The sequence below is a fragment of the Durio zibethinus genome, chromosome 4, assembly GCF_047325235.1.
Source record: "Durio zibethinus cultivar Kanyao isolate XHJ-2024 chromosome 4, ASM4732523v1, whole genome shotgun sequence".
Lineage (NCBI taxonomy): Eukaryota > Viridiplantae > Streptophyta > Magnoliopsida > Malvales > Malvaceae > Durio > Durio zibethinus.
In genome coordinates this window covers 35,206,342-35,232,179 of record NC_143165.1, presented here as the reverse complement: position 1 = coordinate 35,232,179, position 25,838 = coordinate 35,206,342, and the positions used below count along the sequence as shown (strand labels likewise).

At 32.2% G+C, this 25,838-nt stretch overlaps 2 protein-coding genes across 13 annotated transcripts; one reads left to right on the top strand and one right to left on the bottom strand.

Annotated features, from left to right (window-relative positions):
• Nucleotides 1-3,401: 3,401 nt before the first annotated feature.
• Nucleotides 3,402-18,491, top strand: LOC111317714 (sodium/hydrogen exchanger 7-like). Of its 9 annotated transcripts, none has more exons than XM_089760059.1 (23): nucleotides 3,402-3,714; nucleotides 4,338-4,388; nucleotides 4,513-4,604; nucleotides 5,627-5,704; nucleotides 5,783-5,940; nucleotides 6,133-6,234; nucleotides 6,309-6,426; nucleotides 7,346-7,398; nucleotides 7,476-7,541; nucleotides 7,840-7,884; nucleotides 9,220-9,275; nucleotides 10,385-10,569; nucleotides 10,988-11,035; nucleotides 11,137-11,244; nucleotides 12,184-12,415; nucleotides 13,042-13,338; nucleotides 14,312-14,409; nucleotides 14,576-14,707; nucleotides 14,816-15,034; nucleotides 15,140-15,346; nucleotides 15,549-15,810; nucleotides 17,511-17,836; nucleotides 17,991-18,491. In XM_089760059.1, exons 1-23 carry the CDS (start codon nucleotides 3,504-3,506, stop codon nucleotides 18,261-18,263), a joined length of 3,417 nt encoding a protein of 1,138 aa, XP_089616185.1. In that variant the 5' UTR covers nucleotides 3,402-3,503; the 3' UTR covers nucleotides 18,264-18,491. The 9 variants fall into 9 exon arrangements, with proteins under 9 accessions (XP_089616185.1, XP_089616187.1, XP_089616184.1 ...); XM_089760058.1 differs by having other exon boundaries at nucleotides 3,407-3,714; nucleotides 13,039-13,338; XM_089760060.1 differs by having other exon boundaries at nucleotides 3,408-3,714; nucleotides 4,513-4,804; nucleotides 13,039-13,338.
• A 1,479-nt stretch (nucleotides 18,492-19,970) lies between these two features.
• LOC111287579 (putative potassium transporter 17) lies at nucleotides 19,971-24,905 on the bottom strand. Of its 4 annotated transcripts, none has more exons than XM_022878208.2 (8): nucleotides 24,669-24,905; nucleotides 24,049-24,271; nucleotides 23,376-23,618; nucleotides 23,238-23,288; nucleotides 22,424-22,684; nucleotides 21,744-21,796; nucleotides 21,294-21,663; nucleotides 19,971-20,947 (listed from the first exon to the last, which is right to left on the bottom strand). In XM_022878208.2, exons 1-8 carry the CDS (start codon nucleotides 24,804-24,806, stop codon nucleotides 20,109-20,111), a joined length of 2,178 nt encoding a protein of 725 aa, XP_022733943.2. In that variant the 5' UTR covers nucleotides 24,807-24,905; the 3' UTR covers nucleotides 19,971-20,108. The 4 variants fall into 4 exon arrangements, with proteins under 4 accessions (XP_022733943.2, XP_089616179.1, XP_089616180.1 ...); XM_089760053.1 differs by having other exon boundaries at nucleotides 24,049-24,268; XM_089760054.1 differs by having other exon boundaries at nucleotides 23,400-23,618; nucleotides 24,669-24,893.
• Nucleotides 24,906-25,838: the final 933 nt, after the last annotated feature.

The following is a 25,838-nucleotide window of genomic DNA, read 5'->3' as shown; positions in this document are numbered from 1 at the left end:
TTTTTACATCTTCATATGTATAAAAAGTAGTTAAATCAATCAAAATTTTGTGTGACGAATATATATTAAATTAATGAAAAAAACATTTTTTCAACCAATAAAATTGATCTAAAGAAAATGAATAAACATAAACCCTTTGAAGGGAGATGTTCGTTCAAGATATTTATAAAAAAATGAAATTAATACATTGTTTACTCTTAAATTTAACAAGAATAATACATTAAATGATTTTTTAAATAATAATTTAACTAATCTTAACAAGTTTTATAAACAATTTTTATATGTATAAATTAAAAGATGCATACTAATAATTTTATTTTTTTTATTTGTTAAATGCCTAAATAAAAAAAAAGTAAACCAATTATATAGACACCTATGCTATATTAGTAACACATGCAAGAAAACTTCCAGCCAATTACTTTTATTCCTTGTTTAATTAAATGTTTGACTTTAATTAGAGACAAAGCTTGAAAACCAAAGGGGGTGGAGAAACTGGTACCCAGCATTAAAATTTCAATTAAAAAATGTCAGGTTGAAATATTAATATTATAGAATGCAGAGGGAAATTAATTTCCCTATAAAATGAAAAAGAGTTTAGTGATCTCTTTGTAAAATTCAAGTCCAAAGGTTCACATGTACAAAAAAAAAATATAGTTATTCGATGCTCATAAAAAATGGCGGAAGTGAAGGAGGATCTGCATGTGCTGCCATTAAGAATGTTAGAAGAAAGTAGCAACAGCTCTTCTACGTCATCCCCAGTTGATGCGGTTGTCTTTGTTGGGATTTCTTTGGTGTTGGGAATTGCTTCCAGACATCTTCTTCGCGGTACCAGAGTTCCTTACACTGTCGCTTTGCTCGTCATTGACATTGCCCTTGGCTCTCTCGGTTCGTCTCTTCTTTCACTCTTCTTTTCCTTTTTCTTCTCCTGATGATGATCTTTTATGGCTTTGACCTTTTTTCAAAATTTTCTATCATCCATATACATCGAAAAATTTTGTTAATTTCATTTTTACCGTATCAAACGTTTCTTTCTTTCTTTTTTATTCTTGTCAGATTATGGAGCTTTTTCTTTATAAATCAAAATTCTGGAAATTGTGATTCATCATCCAAGTTGCGAATCACATGAAACAACCTAAATATCATAACTTCTATATATATATATATATATATATATATATATAAATATTGAGCTTCTGTTTCTTCGTGGTAATTGATCAATAAATGAGGACCAAAATTTGGTCATGCTAAGCTGGATGATCATGACGTGTGTTTGTGGTGAGGTTTTATAGAAGGGTAAAATCCTAAAAACATATAAGAGGAAGAAAAAGAGTGATTAACAATAGAGGCTGAGAATAAGCATAGTATTTATATTTCGATATCCAAGTCAAAAATTGATTTAAAAAAAAAAAGAGATAACATGAAAGTGTATATATGCCAGATTAATAAGAGATGCTTGGATGGTGCTACTTATGCGATGAGACGTTTTGAGCCTAGACTACATGAGATCAACCTTAAAGTATTAGAGCTAATCTTTTAGGCTTAGATTGAGTTGATAGTTGACTACCCACTGAGACAAGACAATAATATGTACACTGTTGATGTAGTTGAGTTGACGTGGCTTAATAGGTTAGCTTGATCGAAATGATCGCTCTACTAATTAGTTGAAAAAAATCTGTTTTTCCTTCTGTTTGGTTTAAAGAAATCCAAAAAATATTTTTATAAATCTTGATTGTGAGAATGTAATTTTTATATTTAATTTAAAATTATTTAATTTTAAAAAAAAATATCAAAATTTTAACAATATTTAAAAAATTTCGAAATCAAAATCTCTCTTTTTTTATGATATTTTATGAGCAAAACTTATTTGAACTTCACATTTTAATTAAATAAAAAATTATTTTTGTATCAACGTCTTAAAATAATTAGATTTTGATATTATTTATTAGGTTCGAAACGATAACACAATAAAATAAAAATAATATATCACAATAAACATATAATAATAAATAATAATCAATAATATAAAAAAATAAAATACATTAAAATTTATGTGAAAAAAACTTTTAGTGTAAAAAAAAAATTATAAAACATCAGAAAATTTTCTACTATTAAATAATAGATACATAAAATTTTTTTTTAATTAAAATTAAAGTTAATCAATAATTAAAAAAATTATTAAAAAAATTCCATCAAATAAATAACTCAACAAATATATTATAAATTTATTTTTATAAAATTTTAAATTTAATCTCTACCATTTAAAATATAAAATATAAAATAATTAATTTATTAATAAAATTTTAGCTCAATGAAATTAAAAATCAACTTTTGTTTAATTGATAACTTTCTGTATTTTTTTTCTCTCTATCATTTTTTGGTTATTTATTTTCCTCTCAATTCTCAACGTCACTTCACTTTTAACGCCTAAACAGCCCCACCTCTCTCTCTCTCTCTCTCTCTCTCTCTCTCTCTCCATTACGTAAGGCCACTTTTTTTAATTAAAATCAAAAGTCAAAAAGCACGTAACCTTTGATTGGTCAAAAGAATGGGGTTGAACCCCAAGTTTCTAACAATTATGATTTGTTAATACATCTAAGATATTTTAAAATATTTTAAGTCTTCAATCTTAAAAAATATATTCTAACTTCTAATCAACAACTGAAAAATTAAGTTGTCTGAATTTGATTACTTTTGGTAAACATTTTTATTTTTTATTAAAAATACATATTAAAGCATTTATTAAATAGAACTTTAAATTTAAACACATAATTATCATCCTTTTTATAAGAGGATTTAAAAATTAAAGTTCAAATCTCTTCTTTTTTACATCTTTATATGTATAAAAAGTAGTTAAATCAATTAAAATTTTGTGAGACGAATATATATTAAATTAATGAAAAAAACATTTTTTCAACCAATAAAATTGATCTAAAGAAAATGACTAAACATAAACCCTTTGAAGGGGGATGTTCGTTCAAGATATTTATAAAAAAATGAAATTAATACGTTGTTTACTCTTAAATTTAACAAGAATAATACATTAAATAATTTTTTAAATAATAATTTAACTAATCATAACAAGTTTTATAAACAATTTTTATATGTATAAATTAAAAGATGCATACTAATAATTTTATTTTTTTATTTGATTATGTCACCTGTTTAAATACCTAAATGAAAAAAAGTAAACGAATTATATAGACACCTATGCTATGTTCACATGCAAGAAAATTTCCAGCCAATTGCTTTTATTCCTTGTTTAATTAAATGTTTGACTTTTATCAGAGACAAAGATTGGAAACGAAAGGCGGTGGAGAAACTGGTACCCCACCATTAAAATTTCAATTAAAAAATGTCAGGTTGAAATATTAATATTATAGAATGGAGAGGGAAATTAATTTACCTATAAAATGAAAAAGAGTTTAGTGATCTCTTTGTAAAATTCAAGTCCAAAGAGTTCACATGTACAAAAAAAATATATAGTTATTCGATGCTCATAAAAAATGGCGGAAGTGAAGGAGGATCTGCATGTGCTGCCATTAAGAATGTTAGAAGAAAGTAGCAACAGCTCTTCTACGTCATCCCCAGTTGATGCGGTTGTCTTTGTTGGGATTTCTTTGGTGTTGGGAATTGCTTCCAGACATCTACTTCGCGGTACCAGAGTTCCTTACACTGTCGCTTTGCTCGTCATTGGCATTGCCCTTGGCTCTCTCGGTTCGTCTCTTCTTTCACTCTTCTTTTCCTTTTTCTTCTCCTGATGATGATCTTTTATGGGTTTGACCTTTTTTCAATTTTTTCTATCATCCATATACATCGAAAAATTTTGTTAATTTCATTTTTACCGTATCAAACGTTTCTTTCTTTCTTTTTTATTCTTGTCGGATTATGGAGCTTTTTCTTTATAAATCAAAATTCTTATGTATAGCACCTAAAAATCTTATTTATATATTTTAAGAAAAAATTATTATTATAAATAATTATTTTATGTAAGTATTTACTTATTATATGTTATACGTTATTATTATAAATTTTTTTCTTATTATAATTGTAAATTTTGATTTTTCAAGGATAAAATAATTTTTAATAAATATTTTAATATGTTATTAATTAAGTAATTTAAAAAAAAAGATATTCATTTTTCAAATTAATGAATCTAAGTTGTATTATATTTAAAACTCAAAGATAAGATTATATTCTACTGTTTATACTTTTATTTTTTGTCCTTTAATCATGGTTTTTACCATTTCATAACAAATGCTTTGCTCTATATTTCTTTATTCTTTTGTTGTCCTCTGTAGAAATTATTTACTCATTATGGGTGATTCCTAACCGTGCAGAATACGGTACAAGTCATAAATTAGGAAAGATTGGTGATGGCATTCGTCTTTGTAAGTTTCAAGAACTTCTTCTTGTTCTCTTCTTTTGACAAATTTAAGATAGTTTTTATCTGAAAAGGTATATCTAGTTTATCCAGAATTAACTATGAAACTAAGTGTTACTTCTAATTTGCAGGGAAGAGTATTGATCCTGACCTTTTATTAGCTGTTTTTCTTCCTCCCTTACTTTTTGAGAGTGCCTTTGCAATGGAAGCGCACCAGATAAAGGTCTGTATTTGCTACCTTGGCTTATACGTACATCAGACTACTCACATTCACTGGGCAACAAAAAAAAAGCATGCTTCTAAACGCCAGTCATTTGAGTTCTTGCATTCAAAATCCTCTGTTCTATCCAACTGGTGTAGTGCATGCACAAAAACAGACAAACTGACACCAACTACGCTGTTCTTTTCTCTACGTAATGAATGGTAGGTACATTTATAGAAGTTCTAGGTAGATTTGGGGGTTTTTAATAGCTACAACCAGGGTTGTTTACTAGGATCATGCCTGGTTGTAAAGGGGAGCATTAAGTGGTGTTATTGGATATAGGTAGAATTGGGGGGTTTTTATTGGCTTTACCTTCAGTTGGGCTTCTCAACTTATAGCTGAGTGGTTTTAGTTGGATGCTTGTTACCTTCTACTCAAACTCAGCATACAAGGCACCTTATGTAAAAATCTTAAAATTTGTAGCAGATTGAGGACCTCTGAAAGGAAGATTGTGAATTGCTAATCCTCATTCTTCTCTCCTATAGGTTGTTTTGTCTGAATCAAAGCATTTTTTTCTCTAATTTTTGCTTATTTACTTGCTTCATTTATCACCCTTTTTTATGTTTTGGACTTGGAGGAAAAGGAAAGGGGAGGAAATGGAGAGATAGAAGAGAAGGGGGAAGGATAGGGTATTACTAACTCTCTATTCCTTTATGCTTACCTTCCTTCCCCTCAATCCCATTAAAGTGTTAGTCTTTATTCTCTATTTTTTTAGTTTTCATCCCCTTTCTGTGTGCATATGGAATGTTTTAGTTTATTGCTAACTACTTATGGTTTTAGACTTGCTTTAAAGGGTTTTCTTTATTCTGTACTTTGATTCACCACCTTCGGTTGATTTTTATTTTTCTTTCAGTAAAAGGGAGGATTGCTGAACTTTTTTCCTGTTACCTCAGCTGGTGTATGTTTGTAACATTATGCCATCCAATAGGCTATGACTTAAAACATTAATGGACTTTGAAAAACTGTTGCTTGTATGTTAACAGAGGTGTATGGCACAAATGATTCTGCTCGCTGGTCCAGGAGTTCTTATTTCAACCTTCTGTCTTGGATCTGCTCTGAAGGTATTTTACCTTTTTTGCTTAGAAAATTGATTTTTTTTTTTAATTTTGTAATTTACTTTAGCTGTATTTACCTTCCAGCTCACTTTTCCATATGAGTGGAATTGGACAACATCACTGTTGCTTGGGGGACTTCTGAGTGCTACTGATCCTGTGGCTGTTGTGGCTTTGTTGAAGGAGCTTGGTGCAAGCAAAAAACTGAGCACTATAATTGAAGGAGAATCCTTGATGAATGATGGGTATTTTACGTATTTAGAAATTTATTCTTTTATCTTTTTGTATTATGCTGTATGAAACACTCTACCTATTACCTGATGTATCAGATTATGTGAAGCCTACATGTTGCTTAAATATATCAAATGTTTCAATGTTGTTTCATGATTTCTTTTACATGTTTTGTAGCTATAATTGTGGTTAATTTGTGTGTCCAGGACAGCAATTGTGGTCTATCAGTTATTCTATAAAATGGTCCTTGGACAGAGCTTTGGTTGGGGTGCCATTATTGAATTTCTGGCCAAAGTCTCACTTGGAGCGTAAGTATCATTCATTTTCCTTGAACAACTGTGATAGATGATGCTCTGGTTTTAAGACCCTCTTTTGGTTTCAGTGTAGGCATCGGTATTGCTTTTGGGATAGCATCTGTTTTGTGGCATGGATTTATTTTCAGTGATACAGTGATTGAGATTGCATTGACGCTTGCTGTGAGCTACATTACTTACTTCACCGTATGTTCTCTCCTAACTTTTTGACACCAGTTTGAAAAGTCTCTTTCATTAGCATTTCAATCACATACCCATTACTGCAACCCCTTATAAAATTATTAATGATAACTCAAGGTTTCTTAAATAGGAGCTTCAAATCACAAATCCAGATTGAAGAGCTGAATCTTGAGCCTCAATAGCTGTTTAGCTTCTTTTTTTCTTCTTTAGCTGATTATCTCCCTATGTTCTCTTGAAGTTTTTGGTTTCATTGACCTGTTCACTTCCTTTTTTGCTCTGGTTATGACAGATAAGAGATTGCATAATGTTGAGGATTCTTTTCATTTTTTTTAAATTTTGCTCTCAATGCACTTATTTAAGTAACTGAGCTGCCAATCTTATATTGTTATATAAGCCAGAAACAGATTACATGATAGACAAACAATATCAGGTTAAAAAAGTCATGAGAAACAATCAAATCTTAAGTTGTGAGGAAGTCATGACTCTCCTACATTGAGGTCCCAAGTTTAAATCCCCCTCCTCCAAATTAACAATGAAAATGTAAAATAAGAAAAAAAAAGAAATGTGTGGTTCAAAACTTTTTCTCCTTTTCAATTGTATTCATCTTCTAGGGAGTTCTATAGGAAGAAGTCATTCATTTTTTCTCAGTTCTCACATGCTAAAGTTTTAACCATTAGCAAATTAATTCTAGCATCATGATTTTTTATATTTGTGTTCAGAGACTATCTATTTATCACCAAATTTGTCTTGTTCTTAACAACTTTTTTCCATCAGTTTATTTTCTAATATTTTTTCTTGAGAAAGATGCATCTTTCTATGCATAATCAGTTAAAAAATTGTCAAATCTCATAGCATATTGCATACACCAATTTATTACTTGAAAGAGCTTTATGGACAAGAACTTAATATGCATTTTATGTTATAGGCTCAAGAAGGTGTTGATGTTTCTGGTATTCTGGCAGTGATGACTTTAGGCATGTAAGTAGAACAGCTCTACATGATTCCTTTGCTAATTCAGATAAAACAGATCTCTTGAAGTTATGATTGATGGGCAGGTTTTATGCTGCTGTTGCAAAGACAGCCTTTAAGGGCGATGGTCAGCAGAGCTTGCTTCACTTTTGGTATGCCTTGTGCCTTTCTAGTTTTCTGTAATATCCTGTCTGATCAATGATTTCAATGCTGAAAGTGGATTATACCGCCTTTTCTAATGTCTGAATTATTTTGTTGATAAAAAAAAAGGAATAAAAACCATTCACATTATGCTGTGCAGTGCCTATTGTGACTGCTATTAAGATGAGATGTCTTATTGGCTGTAGATTCATCTTTGATTTATTGAGATATATGTAATATGTTAGCTAAAATAAACTTCTTGGACACTTTACCTTAACTTTTTTATCATCTTTCTTTTTCCTTCTTCAGGGAAATGGTTGCTTACATTGCAAATACATTAATTTTTATCTTGAGGTAACCCCTTGCTTTAGCCTCTAAGGTCCTTTATCTTGTAATTTAACTCATTGCTGACTCATATATATATATATATATGTATATATGTGCAAAGATTATAAACGAGAACCTTGTAGAATTTTGTCCATTCCAAAGTAGACTGTTGATTTACTTCTTGTTTCCTTAGCTGGTATTATGGTGTTGTTTTATTTTTATTTTTGAGTCAATTATTTGTTGAGAAATAATACAAGTTCTGAATTCTCTACCATTAAAGTTCAAATTTAGAACCTTATACAGTTCTGATTTGATATGTAGTTGCTTTGAAACTTAGAAATGATTCAAATGAATGTAGCTGGTTGAAGTAGCTAGAAAGGTTAGGATAAGCCCTCAAGGTGAGACTGGATACAAGATATCATAAATAAATTTGAAGCATCATGCCTAAAGGTCTTAGACCTAAGTCATTACATATAAGGAGATGGATGTCACTGCTTACAGTAGAAAATGGTTTCAAGAGCTTGTGTTTTTCAGAGCATAATAGTATAAGGCTATAAGCTTTCTAAATTATCTGCTTCAAGAGAGCAAAGACATCTAAAATACCTTTATGAAACTGTATGAAGATGTTTCCAACAGTATAAGCCACCAGTTTTACTCATCCATAACATGAATAAGGAAGAAGACAGTACTTCTTTGATTGTGAACACCTTTGAAGAAGTGGTGAAGTCATTTCATGGCATTCTTTGCCATTAACCTACTAGAAATTCATGAAGTTTGTTCCAACATAGAATTTGTCTGAAGAGGAAATTTGAATTGTGAATACTTAAGATTTTTTATTTGGAAAATGAAGTCTTTGGTCATTTTTTTTTTCTCTGCGAAAGAAAAGAAATGAACAAAAATAGTTTTTCTGATGTAAAAGATGGTTGGATATCCCCATTACACAAAGCTTAACGCTTTATGTAGGAGAGTAGTTCAACTGATGGAATCTCCTAAATTCACTAGGAGGCTTAAAAGGAGTTCATTATCATACTTTAACTACATAGAAATTGGCAACGGGCCATCTCATTCTCATTTGCATATATCTTTTGTGTCTTTTTGTTGGCCTATACATATATATCTATTATTTAAAATCTGATCATCATGACAGCAATCAATGTATCAAGATAACTGATAGAGTTGTATATTAAAATCAGACTAGCAAGAAGACTAGATACACATGGGGTCAAAGATCTTTTATTCCTGTAACAGCTTTAGAAAGGGAAATTTTTTCTTCATTACTTTCTTTCACTCAATGAACTATGACATTTGAATGAAAAAAGTATCTTATATCAACTAAGATTTTTTATTTTTTTACTTTTGCAGTGGAGTTATTATAGCTGAAGGCGTTCTTGGCAATTATAGGATAATTGAGAACCATGGTATTGTTCAGTTTTTGTTGGTCAATTTAGAAGAAATTAATTTTCTTTTCATTCAATTTGAAATCAATAATGAATTGCTGAGCTTAATTGGATGCGTGAAAGAAAGGCACATGGACACACACATACAGAGGGGAAGGGAGGAGTGAGTGTAAGAAGAATGCTCGTGGCTGTTTCAAATCATTCACATAATGCTGATTGATTTTAGTATAGGCATGATTGTAGTGGTCCAAGGCTAAAAATGCCAAAGAAAGAGATTTAAAAGAGGGAAATTCACTATGTGGGACAAAATGAGTTTCTAAAATTGGATATTACACTTAATTTTAATACCTGTTTTTTAGCAACAAGCATACCAAAAAAAAAAGTGATTAAAAATAAAAAAGACTGCTAAAGGATATATAGAAAGCTAAGAAATTCACTATGTGGGAAAAAATGAGTTTCAAAAATTGGATATTAGACTTATTTTAAGTACCTTTTTTAGCAACTAGCATACAGGAAAATTGATTTAAAAAAACCTACTAAAAGATACATAGAAAACTAAGAGAGTGAAGAAACATGTCATCATCAACTTACAGATCTTACTGATTAGTTTAAAGACACTATGATGCTGAATCTGTCCTATATTACCCTATAAAAGAAAGCACATTAAGCTCTATCAAGTTGGCACTTAAGGACATGTTCACCAGCCTTGAACTTTTTTTTTTTTTTTGTAATGCCTAAATTTAATTGTTCTATTAAGGATTTTGGATATCTGGTACTCAAATAATGCTAGTTTGTACACTTTTCATATGGAAAAGGAGTAATATTACTGTTTCCATGCACTTTTAATATTTTATTTTAGTTGGCAAAGTTTGTCAATTAACCATCTTCCAACATATTTTCTCTAGTGACTGATATTTTAATTATTGAATAAAGAATGTTTTATACTATTACTTGCAGCTCCTTGCTTTTTATCATCTTCTCTTGAAATTGCTTGTACATACTTTTCAAGTCTTTTTATGTTTTCACTACATGATAAAATTCCACAACTCTCATGGTTGTTATCTCTTTATGTCTACCCAATTAAACAATTTTTCTGTTAAAGAAACATCATAAATCTGTTTTATCTTCAGGATATTCATGGGGTTATCTGATTCTTCTTTACGTCTTTGTGCAAATATCACGTTGCATCATTGTTGGAGCATTATATCCATTTTTACGATATTTTGGATATGGATTGGATTTAAAGGAAGCCACCATCCTAATATGGTCAGGGCTCCGAGGGGCAGTGGCATTATCACTTTCTCTATCCGTTAAGGCAAGTTTGCATGGGTTTACATATTTGCTTATTTGTTTACATATTTCTATTTTACATGAATTCAACGTCTTGATGGCTGATATTAAATGCTTAGAATTGGTGTTGAATGTAAAATTTTGTGGCATTAATTTACGCATTTCTTTGATTATATATGATTATAAGTTTGTTATGGGCCAAAATGTGAGCTAGTATTGAAACTTTTATATGGTTTCTTTAGGATTTTCATGTTGCATAGCTTTTCTTTCTAAGTAATTAACTGGCCAAAGGTGAGCATTGTAACACATCCTTCTCAATGTATAAAGCAAACCAAATGTACTATTATCCATATGCGTTTCTATGATTTCTATCATAGTAAGGTATCTTTTATGTGTTAATAGTGATTTAATTTTATTTTGGTTGAATTCTTGATTGCTTGTAGCGTTCCAGTGACAGCTCAACAAAAATCAGTTCTGAAACAGGAAGCCTGGTGAGTATTTTTGCAACACGCATCCTGATCATATTGTAATGCTTAGATGCTTCATGGGTATATAAATGGAAAATCATATTGATATTATTAACTTACTGCAGTTTATTTTCTTCACTGGTGGAATTGTATTCTTGACACTTGTTGTGAATGGATCAACTACACAGTTCATTTTACATTTCCTAGATATGGATAAACTATCAGAAACAAAGGTACGCTCAATTACTTCCCTGAATATTTTGAGTTCCCCTCTCACATGTCATGCTGGTTGCTCTATATTTTAAAGAATAGAATTTGTGTTGCATGATTTTGATGGACGGTAGTGAGCTTATTGCATGCCACTTTTAGCTGAAATTCTTGCTGGAATAGAATCTAGGCTAGTGGTTGGGTGAATGTCTAAAATCTTTTTCAAAACTGCTTTATTGAGCATCCAACCCAAAATCAATATGCAATGGGTGGAGAGGTCCAACCTAAATATATGACCATGCATCTAATGTAAAATCAATTGGCAATAGATAGAGCAGCCTGACTTGAATATTTGGCTAAATCAAACTCAATACTTTAACTGATTTGGAGTAGTACCAGTGTACCACTAAGAAATATATCATGCTGAAATTCTTCAATGACAACTCCAATGGCATAAAAGGGTGATAATGTTATTTTATGAAACCAATAAATCTTTTAGTAATTTTGACTGAGATGTAGTCAATGATAAAGATAATTAAAATGCTACACCACTGTTAAAGGAAAAAAACTGGAAAAAAATGCACTTTTCCTAAATGGTCAATCTGGCAATATTTCTGAAATTCATAAGTAATTGTAATTTATACTTAGTTCAAATTCACTTATTATATCATGTTAAACTTTTGTGTTAGACAGAGAAGAATAAGTAAAATATACATTGCATCTTTTGATGCAAGCATAAAATATGTGCACAATTATTACAGATATGGGTTGTTTTAAAAAACTTCCCTATATTTTCCTTGCAAGGTATTTGGTCTGAGTTCAGTAGTCTAAACTTGCCTTTTGTATGCTTGATATACATGTTATGGATTTTTTCCCTATATTTTCGTGTAGTTTTATCTTTTCCATCACTTTGGTTGTAAGATTCCATTTTTGATTTTGCATTTACATTTGCTTCTACATGACAGAAGCGTGTACTGGACTACACAAAATATGAAATGTTGAACAAAGCATTAGAGGCTTTTGAAGACCTTGGAGATGATGAGGAACTTGGACCTGCTGACTGGCCTATGGTAAAAAGATACATTGCAAGCTTAAACAATTTGGAGGGGGACTGTGTGCATCCTCATACTGCATCTGAAGCTGATAATAACCTGTACCGTTCAAATCTGAAAGATATAAGAATACAGCTTTTAAATGGTAAATACCTCATTTTCTTTTAGTCTTGCTGCTTAATCATTTTATCATTCGTGCACTGATTGTCAATGCAAGTGTGCTTCCTGTCTTCCTGTCATTGATGCATTTATCCTCTGGGAACTGGATTTTTCTGTCAAGAGCATGAACTCCTATTTGCTAGCTTTTTCCTCTGTATCTTCATCTTTTTCTTTTCACTTCTTAATGACACTGGCTTTTATATATTCTTTGTGGATGGGATACCATGGATTGAGGTTGTGGTTCTTATATAGCATGTACAAAGACTTTTGGTGCTTTCAATTACGGATGTCTCACCAATCAGTTTTATTTCTTAACTCACTGCAGAAATTCATGTTTATTTATCAACTTTTGGGATCCTCTGGTGTTTTCCATGAGGATTTCTCTGATCACTATATTTTGAGAATTGTCATGTAACTGGCTACAAGTTTTATTGCATTTAATTATTGCCCTGAAATGGCTAACCCTGCTAGCATGCTGTTCAATATTAAAATCTGATTCAAGTCAAATAAAATTGTTGCTTAATAGTTTGTGACTTTGTGCTATAGAATGCTACTTACTCTCTTTGGAAGTAAGTCCTTAGCTAATTTGAGTACTGAAAATTCTTGAAGCAGGTGTCCAGTCAGCTTACTGGGGAATGCTTAATGAAGGGAGAATTACACGAAGTATAGCAAATCTTTTGATACAATCTGTAGATGAAGCTATTGATGTGGCATCTCATGAACCTTTATGTGATTGGCAGGGCTTAAAATCTAATGTTCATTTCCCAAATTATTACAAGTTTACAAGCAGGTTCCTACAAAAATTAGTCACATATTTCACTGTGGAAAGACTGGAATATGCGTGCTGTGTTTGTGCTGCATTTCTTCGAGCTCACAGAATTGCACAACGGCATCTTCATGAGTTTATAGGTAATAATCTTCCTGTGACATAGCCTATTGGCTTTCTTTTCAATGTTCTCACAATTTCTTTCTCTCTATTTAGTTTACTTGAATTTATTACTTTTCGAAAATATAGGCTCCCAACTTCCAAATCATCTTTTTAATATTTTAGCTTAGAAACTATGTCAAATTTTGGGACATATTGCATGCAGAATTATATGTACGTGACAATCATTTGCATGGCTTAATTCTCAGGGCTTTATCTCTTGCTAAAGATGTTTATGGACCTTTTTTTAGAAAGAAAGTGAAAGCTGAAGGAAAAACAAATCATTTTGTGAATGTTTGGTTTTTGAAGGAAAAACTTCTCTGCCTTGACTTTACCTCCATTGGAAAATGGCTATGAAATCAATGGATTTAGTGATGAGGTACACAAATATTCTCAATGAAACAAGAATAGAAAGAAAGAGAGTTTTACTTTTATTATCCCCCCCCCCCCGATAACCAAATGGGACATATGCAAAAAGAATTCATCTCTATAAAGCCACCTGCCCTTCTACTATGTGTGGCTGAGTTGAGTGTTGTTGTGTAAAAACAATGAACTTGGGGTTCAGTTGCATGGTAGAGCAAAAAAGAATTTCCATTTTTTGCTGTGTATGTGTGCATGCACCAGCTCATGTTTTAGAAGAGGGAGACATGTATGTCATTGGGATTTGGGGCATAGTACTTTGACTATCAGTTTTTGTTTTTAAGTGTTTTTTCATGCTCTTGTTTTTTATGTTTCATAGAATTGAAATTTGATACTTTCCATCACTACTAGAAAGCTAGGTGGATGGAGTACAGGTGGTAAGTTTAAAGAAAGCAGCAGTTCATGAAGAAACCGTATATCTATGAAAGACTATCTTTCTGTAAATCAGTTTTCTTTCTATATTCTCAATATGATCACTAGAGTAATCCAATCTTTTGAAACAGCTTGTTTTTTTCTTATGAATTCACTTCTGTCTAGGTGAAAGTGATATTGCTTCTACTGTTATTAATGAAAGTGAGGATGAAGGAGAAGAGGCAAAAAAGTTTTTGGAAGATGTCCGTGTAATTTGTCCTCAGGTTTGTCAACCATATCCAATTATATTTATCCAATACCCTTTCTCATCTCAATCTCCATATATATATTTTTTTATCTTAGAAAGAGCATTTTCAGATTAGCGGGATGACTGTATTATTGTACAGTGTCTACTTCAGGCATATTAAGCTGTATTAAAAATGTGTTCAGGTTTTGCGTGTCATTAAAACAAGACAAGTGACATACTCGGTACTGAACCATTTGATTGATTATTTACAAAACCTTGAGAAGGTTGGGTTACTGGAAGAAAAAGAGATGCTTCATCTTCATGATGCTGTCCAGGTAGCTTTTGGTGATGTTTGTCTAATTGCATGATTAAGGTGGCTTGTTCTCTTGATTTTGTGATACACTAATGATATGAAATAATATTTTTCCTATCGTGTTCTGCAGACTGACTTGAAGAAGCTCTTAAGGAATCCTCCCTTAGTGAAGATTCCAAAAATAACTGACCTGAAAAGTGTCCATCCTTTATTAGGGGCCCTTCCTTCTACTGTCTGCAAACCACTAGAAGGTTCTACGAAAGAAATAATGAAAACACGTGGTATGACACTTTACAAAGAGGGCTCCAAACCAAATGGTATTTGGCTTATTTCAAATGGTGTTGTCAAGGTACCTGATATTTATGCATGCAAGTCAGAGCTTAAGAATTCTTCTTAAATATAATTTCAGTTTTTCTTCGAAACATGTCATGAGTTTGAAAATGTCATTTGGCAGTGGACAAGTGAGAGCATAAGCAGCAAGCACTCACTGCATCCAACTTTTACTCATGGGAGTACTTTGGGCTTGTATGAAGTATTAATTGGAAAGCCATACATCTGCGACATGATCACAGATTCTGCGGTTCTCTGTTTTTTTATTGAAAGGGGCAGATTACTTTCAGTGCTAAGGTCAGATCCTGCAGTAAAAGATCTTCTATGGCAGGTAAAATTATTGCTAATAATTTGGCTGTTGAATTCTGGTAACTGTAGCATACAAATGTGAATTTGACGAAGTGTAATGGCTTTGGGACCGTATGTTCTAACTCATCACTTATTGGTCTCATTTGCAATTTCAGCTATCTTGTTTGTCTTTTATAGTTGGTTTAATAAAATTCTCTTTTTTTCTGTATTTTTCCCCCTTCCAGGAAAGTGCTATTCTCCTTGCCAAAATCTTGGTTCCTCAAATATTTGAGAAAATGACATTGCAAGATTTAAGAGCTCTTGTGGCACAAAGCTCATTAATGAAGACATACATTGAAGGGGAGAGAGTAGAAGTGCGTCACCAATCCATTGGCTTCTTGTTGGAAGGATCCATAAAGCCTTTCAGTGTTCAAGAACTCATCACACCACCTGCAGCTCTTTTGCCTTCACATGGGAATCAAAGTTTCTTGAATGCAGATATTTCAGGTAACTTCATTGTCCTTGTTATCATATTATATGTTCCTTAAATACCAATCTTTTTTTTTTTTTTAATGTTGATTTCTGTCCTATGCATGGAACCTTTAACAAGAAGTTAAAGTTTCCTGGAAAAAAACCACTGTTGCTATCCTTTTTTTCCCCTTTTTAAGGTCTAGGAAAATACTAAGAAGTAATGAAGTAGAATGATTGGTCTAGTTCTAGTATCAATAAATGCAAGAATATGGAGACTTATGCATGAGCATGATAGACAAGAATATTTCTACAAGACTTGATTTAACTATCAGAGCAAAAGTTCATGAAAGATAACAGGATTCTAGACAAATGCTAGATGTCAAAAGGCCATTTAAAGAGTTTCAAGAAGATGACTTTAGGCGCTCTTCTTGGATAACATTTGGGTTTCAAAAGTTATACAGGGTATAAATTTTATTACCATAGGGATTGTAAACTTTGGCTATAGAAGAAGAACATGTTGGTCTCATGGATTAGTGAAACTTGCTTGGAAACCAAGTGGAGGAATGTGGGATGAGATAGCATAAAAAATGAGTGGAGTAGAATGGAATAGGAGTGATAGAGAGGAGGATTGAAGTGCACCCTGAAGGGCAGAATGCTGTGGCAGGTGCATAAGGAGGCAGACTCAGTAGGTTGATAAGAAGTGTGCAGTAGAAACTTGGATGCAAGAGGCAGAGGAGAGGAATGTATAGGCCAAGGGGTGTAGTTAATGCCTCCAATAGGATGCCAGATCATTCTTATTACGTAAGTAGTCGTAGCATTATAAAGTTCATAGGGTTCATTATGTCATCACAAGCCATAACAAATAGTAATAATCATGGTCAATTTTTGGTCTAGGAGGGATGGGAAAGAATAATTATAATATTCTAAACATCTGACCTTGGTGACACATTTCAATGGAACTGCATGACGGTTCCAATCAAGATCTAAGCAAAAATCATAAAACTAGGATAAGTTTTTGTGTCTCATAGAAACAGGTTTGGTAATGGTCACACTTTGGAATATATCTCTCACTGTATATAATAGATAAGATAGTTGATGTATTTTTAACAATATGTTAATTCTTATCTTCAGTTATTACATAAAAGATGTTGAAAATGTGATTGCTGGAGAATATTTTTTCTGATCATTGGGAGTTAAAAAGATTAGTGGCTGCCAACCTTAGTTATAGTTGGTTCTCAAAGGATAAAAGTTTATTGGTTCCATAGTGCATATTTTGGATTGTGAGGCCAATTAATGAATATTTTGCTAAGTTGATTTGGCCGGCCTTCCAGCTTTTCATTGGACACAGTTGATGAATGATGAATGAACTTTAGTAAAATATTAGAAGTTGGTATAATGAGTTGTATATGAAAACAAACAAATTCCAAAATTTCAACGATCCATTTTGAGTTCTGTGATAAAATAATAAACTGCACAGACACTTGAATGCAGAGAAAAAGGGAAGTATGCTGTCGACATGCTAAAAAAATATGGCCCCCAGGTTGAATCATCTAACTCACCTTTTACATTCGTCAAATTTAATGATGGAAATTTTAATTAATATCACAATATAACCCCCTATGTTAGATTAATTGGGCCAAATGGAACTTAATTGCTATTCTATAAATTCAAGTAGTTTATACTCCTCTTTGCAGTAAAGAAAACCAAGTATGACTACTGATGTGTAATGAAACCAGGTGCCACAACAGCCAGTTTTTCTCATCAGCAATCCAGGTTTCAGTTTGAGACTAGGGGAAGCACAATGTATCAAGCTGAGACAATAGAAAGAGCAAGAGTAATTATTTTTTATATTGCAACACTTGAAGCTGATAGAGTTCTGCAGAGAAGTTCATCCTCATTTAACCATTCACATAGAACTTTAAGTAGAAAACATGAAGGTCTTATGAGTTGGCCTGAACATTTCAACAATGCAAGGCAACATATGCAAAATCATGGAGCAACTGATCTACAAGCAAACAGATTGTCTGAAAGAGCAATACAGTTAAGCAACTTTGGCAGCATGGTATGTCAAGTGGAAGAATTGATATCTTCTAAGTCGAAATTCACCATTGTCTTTTAAATTGAACTGTATATTGGCAGGCAGGAGTATGTTTCCTCTCTTTATTATAGGCTTTTGTTTTTGGATCTAACTGCACTTTTTATGTTACAATGACAAGGTTTATGTGCCACGGCCTAGCCTTTCACATCGTAGAGTTCGTTCATACCCTGGCTATCCATTTTTTCCCGTCAGATCAGAAGGATCTGCTACTCTAAGGAAGAATCCAGAAGCAAGAAAGTTTACAGGACGAGTTCCCCCAGCACAAGTGAAGGATTCTGACACAAAAGAGGGCCATGTAAATGATGATTCTAGCGATGAATCTGTTGCTGAAGATGAAATCCAGATAAAAATTGATTCACCTAGCACACTATCTTTCCACCAGGCTTCTTGAAGGTCTGTTTATGTCCTCATTTTGCATGGTTGTGATTTCTTCATTACTGTTGTATCATATTATAGAATACTGTCAAGTGACTTTATGTGAAACATAGTAAGTAATCTGGCTTCTGCCTGGAGCTAGTATCTGTAGTTTTGTCACGAATGGCAGCTTGGTTCAATCTCTCTCGCCTCTTTGTTCCTCCATTGAACTTTAGTGGTCAATAAACTTTTATTATTATTATTATTGTTGATGTTGTTGTTGTTGTTTCTTTTGTTGCAATATAATAGTATCTGGCAAACAATAACTAGAGAGTACATTTGGTTCGAGAGAAAATTAGATTATCTTTGAAATTTTATTTTTCGTAATTTGATTTATGCATATAATTTACAGTATCTAATTCTTGTGGATATTCTAATATTTTTAACTGTGTCCAAATATTTTGAAATCAGAAATCTACTTTTGTTTTTATAGATTTTTAAGATTTTGGAAGGAAAGTTGATTTTATCTCACATTTGACTTTAATAATAATTTTTTTTTATTTTATCTTTGAAAATCAATGTATAATAAATATAGATCCATTTTGACACGAAAATGATTATTCATAACCATAAGATTGGATAAATGTACAATTTTACTCAATTGAATACATAATATATTACATAAAATAAAAACATTTTTAAAAGACCAAATATAATAGATAAGTGCAATTTTAGGTTTTTTAATTTTTTTTTATCTTAAAAAAATTATATTTTTTTATCTTAAAAAATTATATTTTTTTATATATGAAATATAATAGATCAATAAAAATAAAAATAAAATAAAATAAATATATTTATATCAACAACGTTTTTTAAGGTTAAAAACATAATAATTGATATAATATTATAATATAGTATTTATGATACTTTAAATATGTTTTTTTATGTGAAAAACATAGTATTTACTAATTAGATAAATTTATGCATATCAATAACTACATTTTTTGTTATAAAAACATAATCATTGAAATAAAATTATAAACACAACATTTTTTATTGAATGTTTTAATTATATTTTTTACATTAAAAACGTAATATTTAGTTTAATTAATCATGTTTTTTACATAAAAACGTGATTTTTGACAAATAACAAAGGTCACATAGGATGGCAATCAGTCTTTACAAATTACAAGTCAATGGAAATTTAGGGATGCCTGAGATGAACTGTAACCTCAAGGAATCTGCTTTTGCATTTCTTAGCTACGAGAAAATTATCTATTGTCATAACATAAAAGAATCGTCTATTGTCAAAAATCCACACTTGCCCAAAAATCAATTTCTCTCCTCCTAAAATTATTTTTAGTTATTATTTTGATTTACCTCTCATGATAACTATCTTGTTTTCAACCGTGTTTAAGATAATTAAAGAACAATTATCTAGACAGCCTTTCTATGTGTAAACCAATAATGGGAATAAGCATTTAAATAAAAAATTAGTAAATGATTTTAGTTTTCCATTGGAGCTTATCCTTCATAGGTGAATAAGGGAAATTGCATTAATGTTCAGAGAGCTGTTCTAACTAAAATACTAAGTTTATGGCAACGATGGGCAAGTCCTGTCGGTCTTGAAAACCAAAATGCTGAATGAAACCCATCTAAATGCTCCCCTGACTAATCATGAATAAGAGGAGCTGGTTTTTTGAACTTCTTGAAAATTTTCTAGTAAAAACTGGTATAATTACTAGTATGAAATAGCTTTGTAGATATTGGGAAATGAATCAACCCACAATCCGATACAGCTTGGTCAAAGCTTTAACTTATACAGTAAATTTTTCCAGGCAAGTAAACTTCCATTTTTATGTGCCTGTTACGATCACTTCTTTCAAGCCTTGTAAAACATTCCAACCTCAAGTCGCTGTTGCAGTGGCACCCCAAGAGCAGGCAGTGCAGACCTACAGTTATTGTGCAACACTTCATAAAAGGCAAGCATGAATCTGTCAAACAAGCTGGTATTCTTGCCTATGTAAAACCTTGTCCTCCCTCGAACATGGATTACACCAGCGATTTTCTCCTGTCTCAATTCAGAGATCTCTTGAACCTGTGAAGGATCGCAAGGTAAACGACTAGAGCAGTTTTCTGTGCGATCGATAACTTCACTAACAAAGTCATCACCTCCAAGGTTTAGGAAATCAGCATAACCATACTGAATCACACATGCATAAACTCCTTGAAGGCCTAATTTTTCTACCACAATCCTCTCTTCTGGAGCAACTTTAGGAACCAGTGAATATCTAAGTGTTGTAAAAATAGTGACCTTGTGAAGCGATCTCATACTTTTAATATAATGTTCCAGGATGGGAGTCATTCCGTCCTGTATATTTGTGTAAAAGAAGCACAATCCGGGAACCCTTTGCACCTCTGGGTCAGATAATAGCATTCTAAGTCTTTCCAAGTCAATCTTGTGAGTTAGTTCGTACTCAATCTTCCTCTGTCTCCCATAGTACCAACCAAACATAATGAAGGCAAGAATAAAAGATATGGCAAATGGAATCCATCCACCTTCAGAAATTTTGGTCAAAACGGCACTCACGTAGACGCCTTCCATTGTAAAAAAGACGATGAAGTAGAGTGCAACCAGCAATGGTGGCGTTCTCCATATAATGATCATGACCAGTGTCAGCAATATGGTTGTGATAAGCATGACTAGACTAACAACAACACCTGAAAGCAAGATCTTAAAAATTAGCATGATCCATTGTAAAAAAGGAAATGTTGTTTTGATGCTTCTTAGGTTAAATATATATAGCAAAAAGGATTTCATATTTGAACTGAAAGAAGAAGAATAATATATCGGAAACACCATTGCTGATGGAAAATAACAACAATGCTTCACTTTAGTTAGTATTAGCCACTATTATTCGATTTATATGTTACCGGTGAGATGAGATGTTATAAGTGCCAGAAAATTGGTTAAAAACCAGAAAACAGCTTGTTAAAATTTTAAGCAATTAATAATAGCTGATGAATGCAATAAAAAGCGAACTGTCGAAGGTTTGTTTTACCATACCAAAAGCATTGCCGATATCTTGTCCATCTCCAAATATAAGTATAACAGCAACACAAAAAACCATAAGGATGTAATTGACTTCTGGAGAGTACACTTCTCCCTCTTTTTTGGAAGATGTGTGCACCACCTTGACCCGAGGAAAGTAATCCAGTACAACAGATTGCTTGATCACAGAAAAGGTTGCTGATATAAGTGACTGACTTGCCACAATTGCAGCCAATGTGGCTATTATAAAGATAGGCCAGTAAACTGTTTTTGGTATAAACTTGTAAAATCCATCCATATGATCGTTGGGATTCTTGATCAGATATGCTGTTTGTCCCGCATATGTCAGAACCAGTGATGGATATATTGTAAATATGAAAGCCATCTGTGGGAAGGATTAAGAAGGCCATTTTAGTAGACACATAAAAGGAAGCCTAAGAGGTGGTACAAGTTATATATAATTACCTGAATGGAACTTCTGTTAAAATGACCCAGGTCTGCAAACAATGCTTCAGAACCTACATAATATTTCAACCAGATAAAAGGGTATTAAAATCAGTTTCATGTTTGAAAAAAGTTTTAAACGAGACAAGGCAAATAAATGTCTATGTTTCCTGATCCATCAAATTTGCGGTCAAAGATGAAAATGGTTGATGATGAAACTGAAGAATTTATCTGACCTCTTTAACTGATGTAATTCATTTTCTACCGTCAAATTTTAGTCTCTACTCATGTCTATACACTTATGCTCCTATTCTTCTCTCCTCAGTTAAAAGGGATGTGACTGGACATTGGAGTCACCTTCTGGACAACTTGAAGCCTTTACACGTTATGAAAAGAAAGAACCAGGGTGAAATCATGAATGTAACTTATCACATGTTATGATTGTATCCCAGATCATCAAATCAGCATTCACATCTAGTGGCTGACTAATGTTACCCAGCAATATTTATTCCTTCCCGTCATTTTAAATTTCCTTGAAAGATATATTCAAGGTTTATAACCATAATATATTGTGTGCAGGTAGTGGTTTGCGTTTGCCATGCTCAACAACTGGATAAATCTCACAAGTAAACAAATATGATAGAACAACCCAGTAGCTTATTTACCAATGATGACATAGAATTTAAGTACTAAAAAATTACCTGTGATGCAGAGGATGGTACCGCCAAGCATCAGCCAGCCCTTTTTTCGATTTCTCAGAAAGAAATGGACAATGTAGTGTGGTGATAAAGCCTTGAATATGCTGGGGTAGTGATGTATAATGCTATAAATGCCAACAAGCGGAGTGCTCAAGGTCCAGGCACCCATGATAGGGGAAAACATAAAACTCACTCGAGAGGTTCCAAATTTCTGCAGCAGGAATAAAATGACAAGAACTACTGCAGAAAGAGTTTCAACTAAAGCTGCAATTCACAGATAAGTAACTTGTAAAGCTAAAGGAGGATGAATGCTCACATATGTATTACTAAAATCATGAAACTATTGAGTCACGACTACTTTAATAAGTTAGGCCTCTTAGAAAGAACATTAATAATCCTTAACCTGCAATTAGATTGTAGTCAATGAAGTAGTTATCTGATATAAATTATACTCATAAAACTTCATAAAGCTGTTGCTTAACTTTCCCATATGATAGCTTTTCTCCCACAAACCACACCCCCCCCCCCCCCCCCAAAAAAAAAAAAGAGTATCAAAAGTGAATCCAACATCTATGATAAAAATTTTTTGTTTCTTTTTTTTTTTTTTTTTTTTGAATATTAACAGTTTTTGTATGGCATATCAGACTCTAGTAACAAAAAAAAACACACTAACGAGAGACTACTATACTAAGATGACAGCTTCTTATGACAGCATACATATAACAAGGTGAGACTAAACGCAAAGGAAGAATTTATTTGAGTATAGCTTAGTAGAAAGGCATCAATATCCCCAGAGTTTGAAACTTTCAATACTTACATTTGGTGACTGAAGGAAAGGGTGCTCTTAGTCCATCCATTGCAGACAACACTGTCAAAATATTTGAAAGTCAAACGTAAAAACACACAAATAATTACTAGGAAAAACCAGGACAAAGAAATAAACCTGGAAACAAACCTGAGATTGCAGGAGTAAGAATACCATCACCAATTAGCATACATGTGCCTAACATAGCAGTGAAAAGCAACGCCCTTCTGGCAACAATACTTGTTTCAAAAAGTTTGCCAAGTCTGCTCTTCCCTCTGGTGTTCTCACGAAGTACAGGTCGTGATTGATTAGAGTTTATATCAGAATGTTTCAAAGAAACAATTCCAATATTCATCTTTCTACAGAGTAAAGAATACAAGGCAAATGTTCCACCTGCATCCATTTCGTTATGGCCAAATCAAGAATATTCATGTGCAGTAGTACTTAAAAGAAATGCAAAGTTTAAGCTACCTTTAATGGAAAGTCGAAATAACATCTCAAAGAAACTAAGGAGTGAAAAGGTTTGGAATATTAGAATTCAAATCATATCTATCAAACTAAATTATGTTGTGAAAGAATCATATAAGCAGTACTGCAAATCCAACAATTATCAGGGCAAGCATGAGCATTTCCCAGAAACTAATGAGCATAAGCACTTAAAAACAGCAAATGAAAAGAGAACATCTAATTATAAAACAATTATTTAAAGCACTTATCTTGCTTCGAAAAGGAACCATACAGAAACTAAATACAGAAAAAACTATGCTGCCTAGCTCACAATCACAAAGATCTGAAATGTTAACAAGGCAAATTTGTTACATACCTTCACCCTGATCATCTGCCTTCAGAGCAATACTGGCATACTTGACAACCCCAATGAGTGTAAGAGTCCAAAACATGATGCTATAGATTCCCAAGTAGTCTTCTTCAGTTGGAGAATTTAAATGCATTGATGGATATACATACAGTGGGGATGTTACAAGCCCTCCAAATACTACTCCTAGCGTCTTGTATGCAAGTAACAGATTGCTCCATCTACCAGTCTCCTGATTTCAAGAGAATTAAGTCAATATATATTCGGTTTCAAATCCATTAAATTTTCAAAAACCAAAGATAAAACTAAATATGTAAACACAATAGAACTGTCCGAATTTGTAAGGCACTCAAAACTAATCAGGTTTCAATATCTAAACTTGTTGGTCCATGTAAAACCAGAAAAAATGAGTGATCAAATTGAAGCATGAAAACCAAACTACAGTCTAAAGAAAATATTCCAAACCAAACTGATAGAGAAAGAGAAATAGAAAGAGAACAAAAATAAGGAAACCCAGAAACTCAGAACTTCGAAACAACCCCTTGCAAGAACAACATATCAGTGAAACAAAAACGAAAGAACATACGCATATACGTGTAACAGACATGATAAAAAGTGAGAGAAACTACTTTGTTATCAGTAGGCTGAACAAGGTTGGTGCTGCGTCCCTGAGGAAAGTGAAGATAGTTAAAGGGATGACCATTGCCAGAAGCAGAATCAATAACTACATCAGGTAGAGCGTGAGCTGGCCCTGGCTGTCTATCCATTCTGATATATTAACCGGCTTCGGTCTTTTGCTCAACTTAGCAGAACCCAGAGAAACATACAATATATACAAATATCCAGAGGAAAAAGGTTGTGTGGGTGGCTGTAGCTATTTGGGTCGGTGGCTTTAAATTCAGTCCTTGTGGAAAGCAAATAAAGGAAACTAGTCTAGTCTCCAGGAACAGCGGACTAACTTAACTCATATTTGTCATTATTAGGAATATAAATAATACATTAATATTCGTAAATTTTTTGGATTCGATTCAAAAAAATTTTAAATTCGATTTGATTATTATCAAATCGAACTCAAGTTTGAGTAATTTGATTTATCGATCGAGTCGAATTTGAATATTTTTATATCCGACTCGAGTAACTCACGAGCCTAATCGAGTTTTTATATTTAAATATATTTTTATTATTTTAATTAATAAAATATTTTGACTCTGAGTTCAAGTTCGAATTCGAACATAAATAATCGAATTTTTATCGAGTATACGAATCGAATTTATTTTTACATATTAATCGAACTTAATCGAGCGAATTCGAGTAGCTCGAATTCGATCACGAATCGAACTTAAACTTGAAAAATAAAATTCAATCGAATTCGAACCGAGTATCGAATCTCGAATTGTAAGTCGAGCTCGAGCTTCTCACTATATCAACTCGATCGACTCAATTACACCCCTAATCACTACACAAATTTTTGTTTGTTTGAAAAAGCTATGTATATATCGATTTTTTTTAATACAATCACCTGTCACGCAAATTTTGCTTTGATCCAATCTTTTGTTAACTATTTAAAGACAAATTTTCTCACATTAATCACATGCATTCGGAATTTTATTTTTAAATATTTTTTATAAAAAATAACTCTTTCATTTACTAATTAATCTTAACGTCTTAGATGTAAATTTTATTGGGTGTGGGTTTTGATTGTTAATTAAAGTAAATAATTTATTAATTGATTATTTAATGATTAATTGATTACTCGATAATATAATAATTAATTATGAGTGTAATTTAAAAAAAAAAAA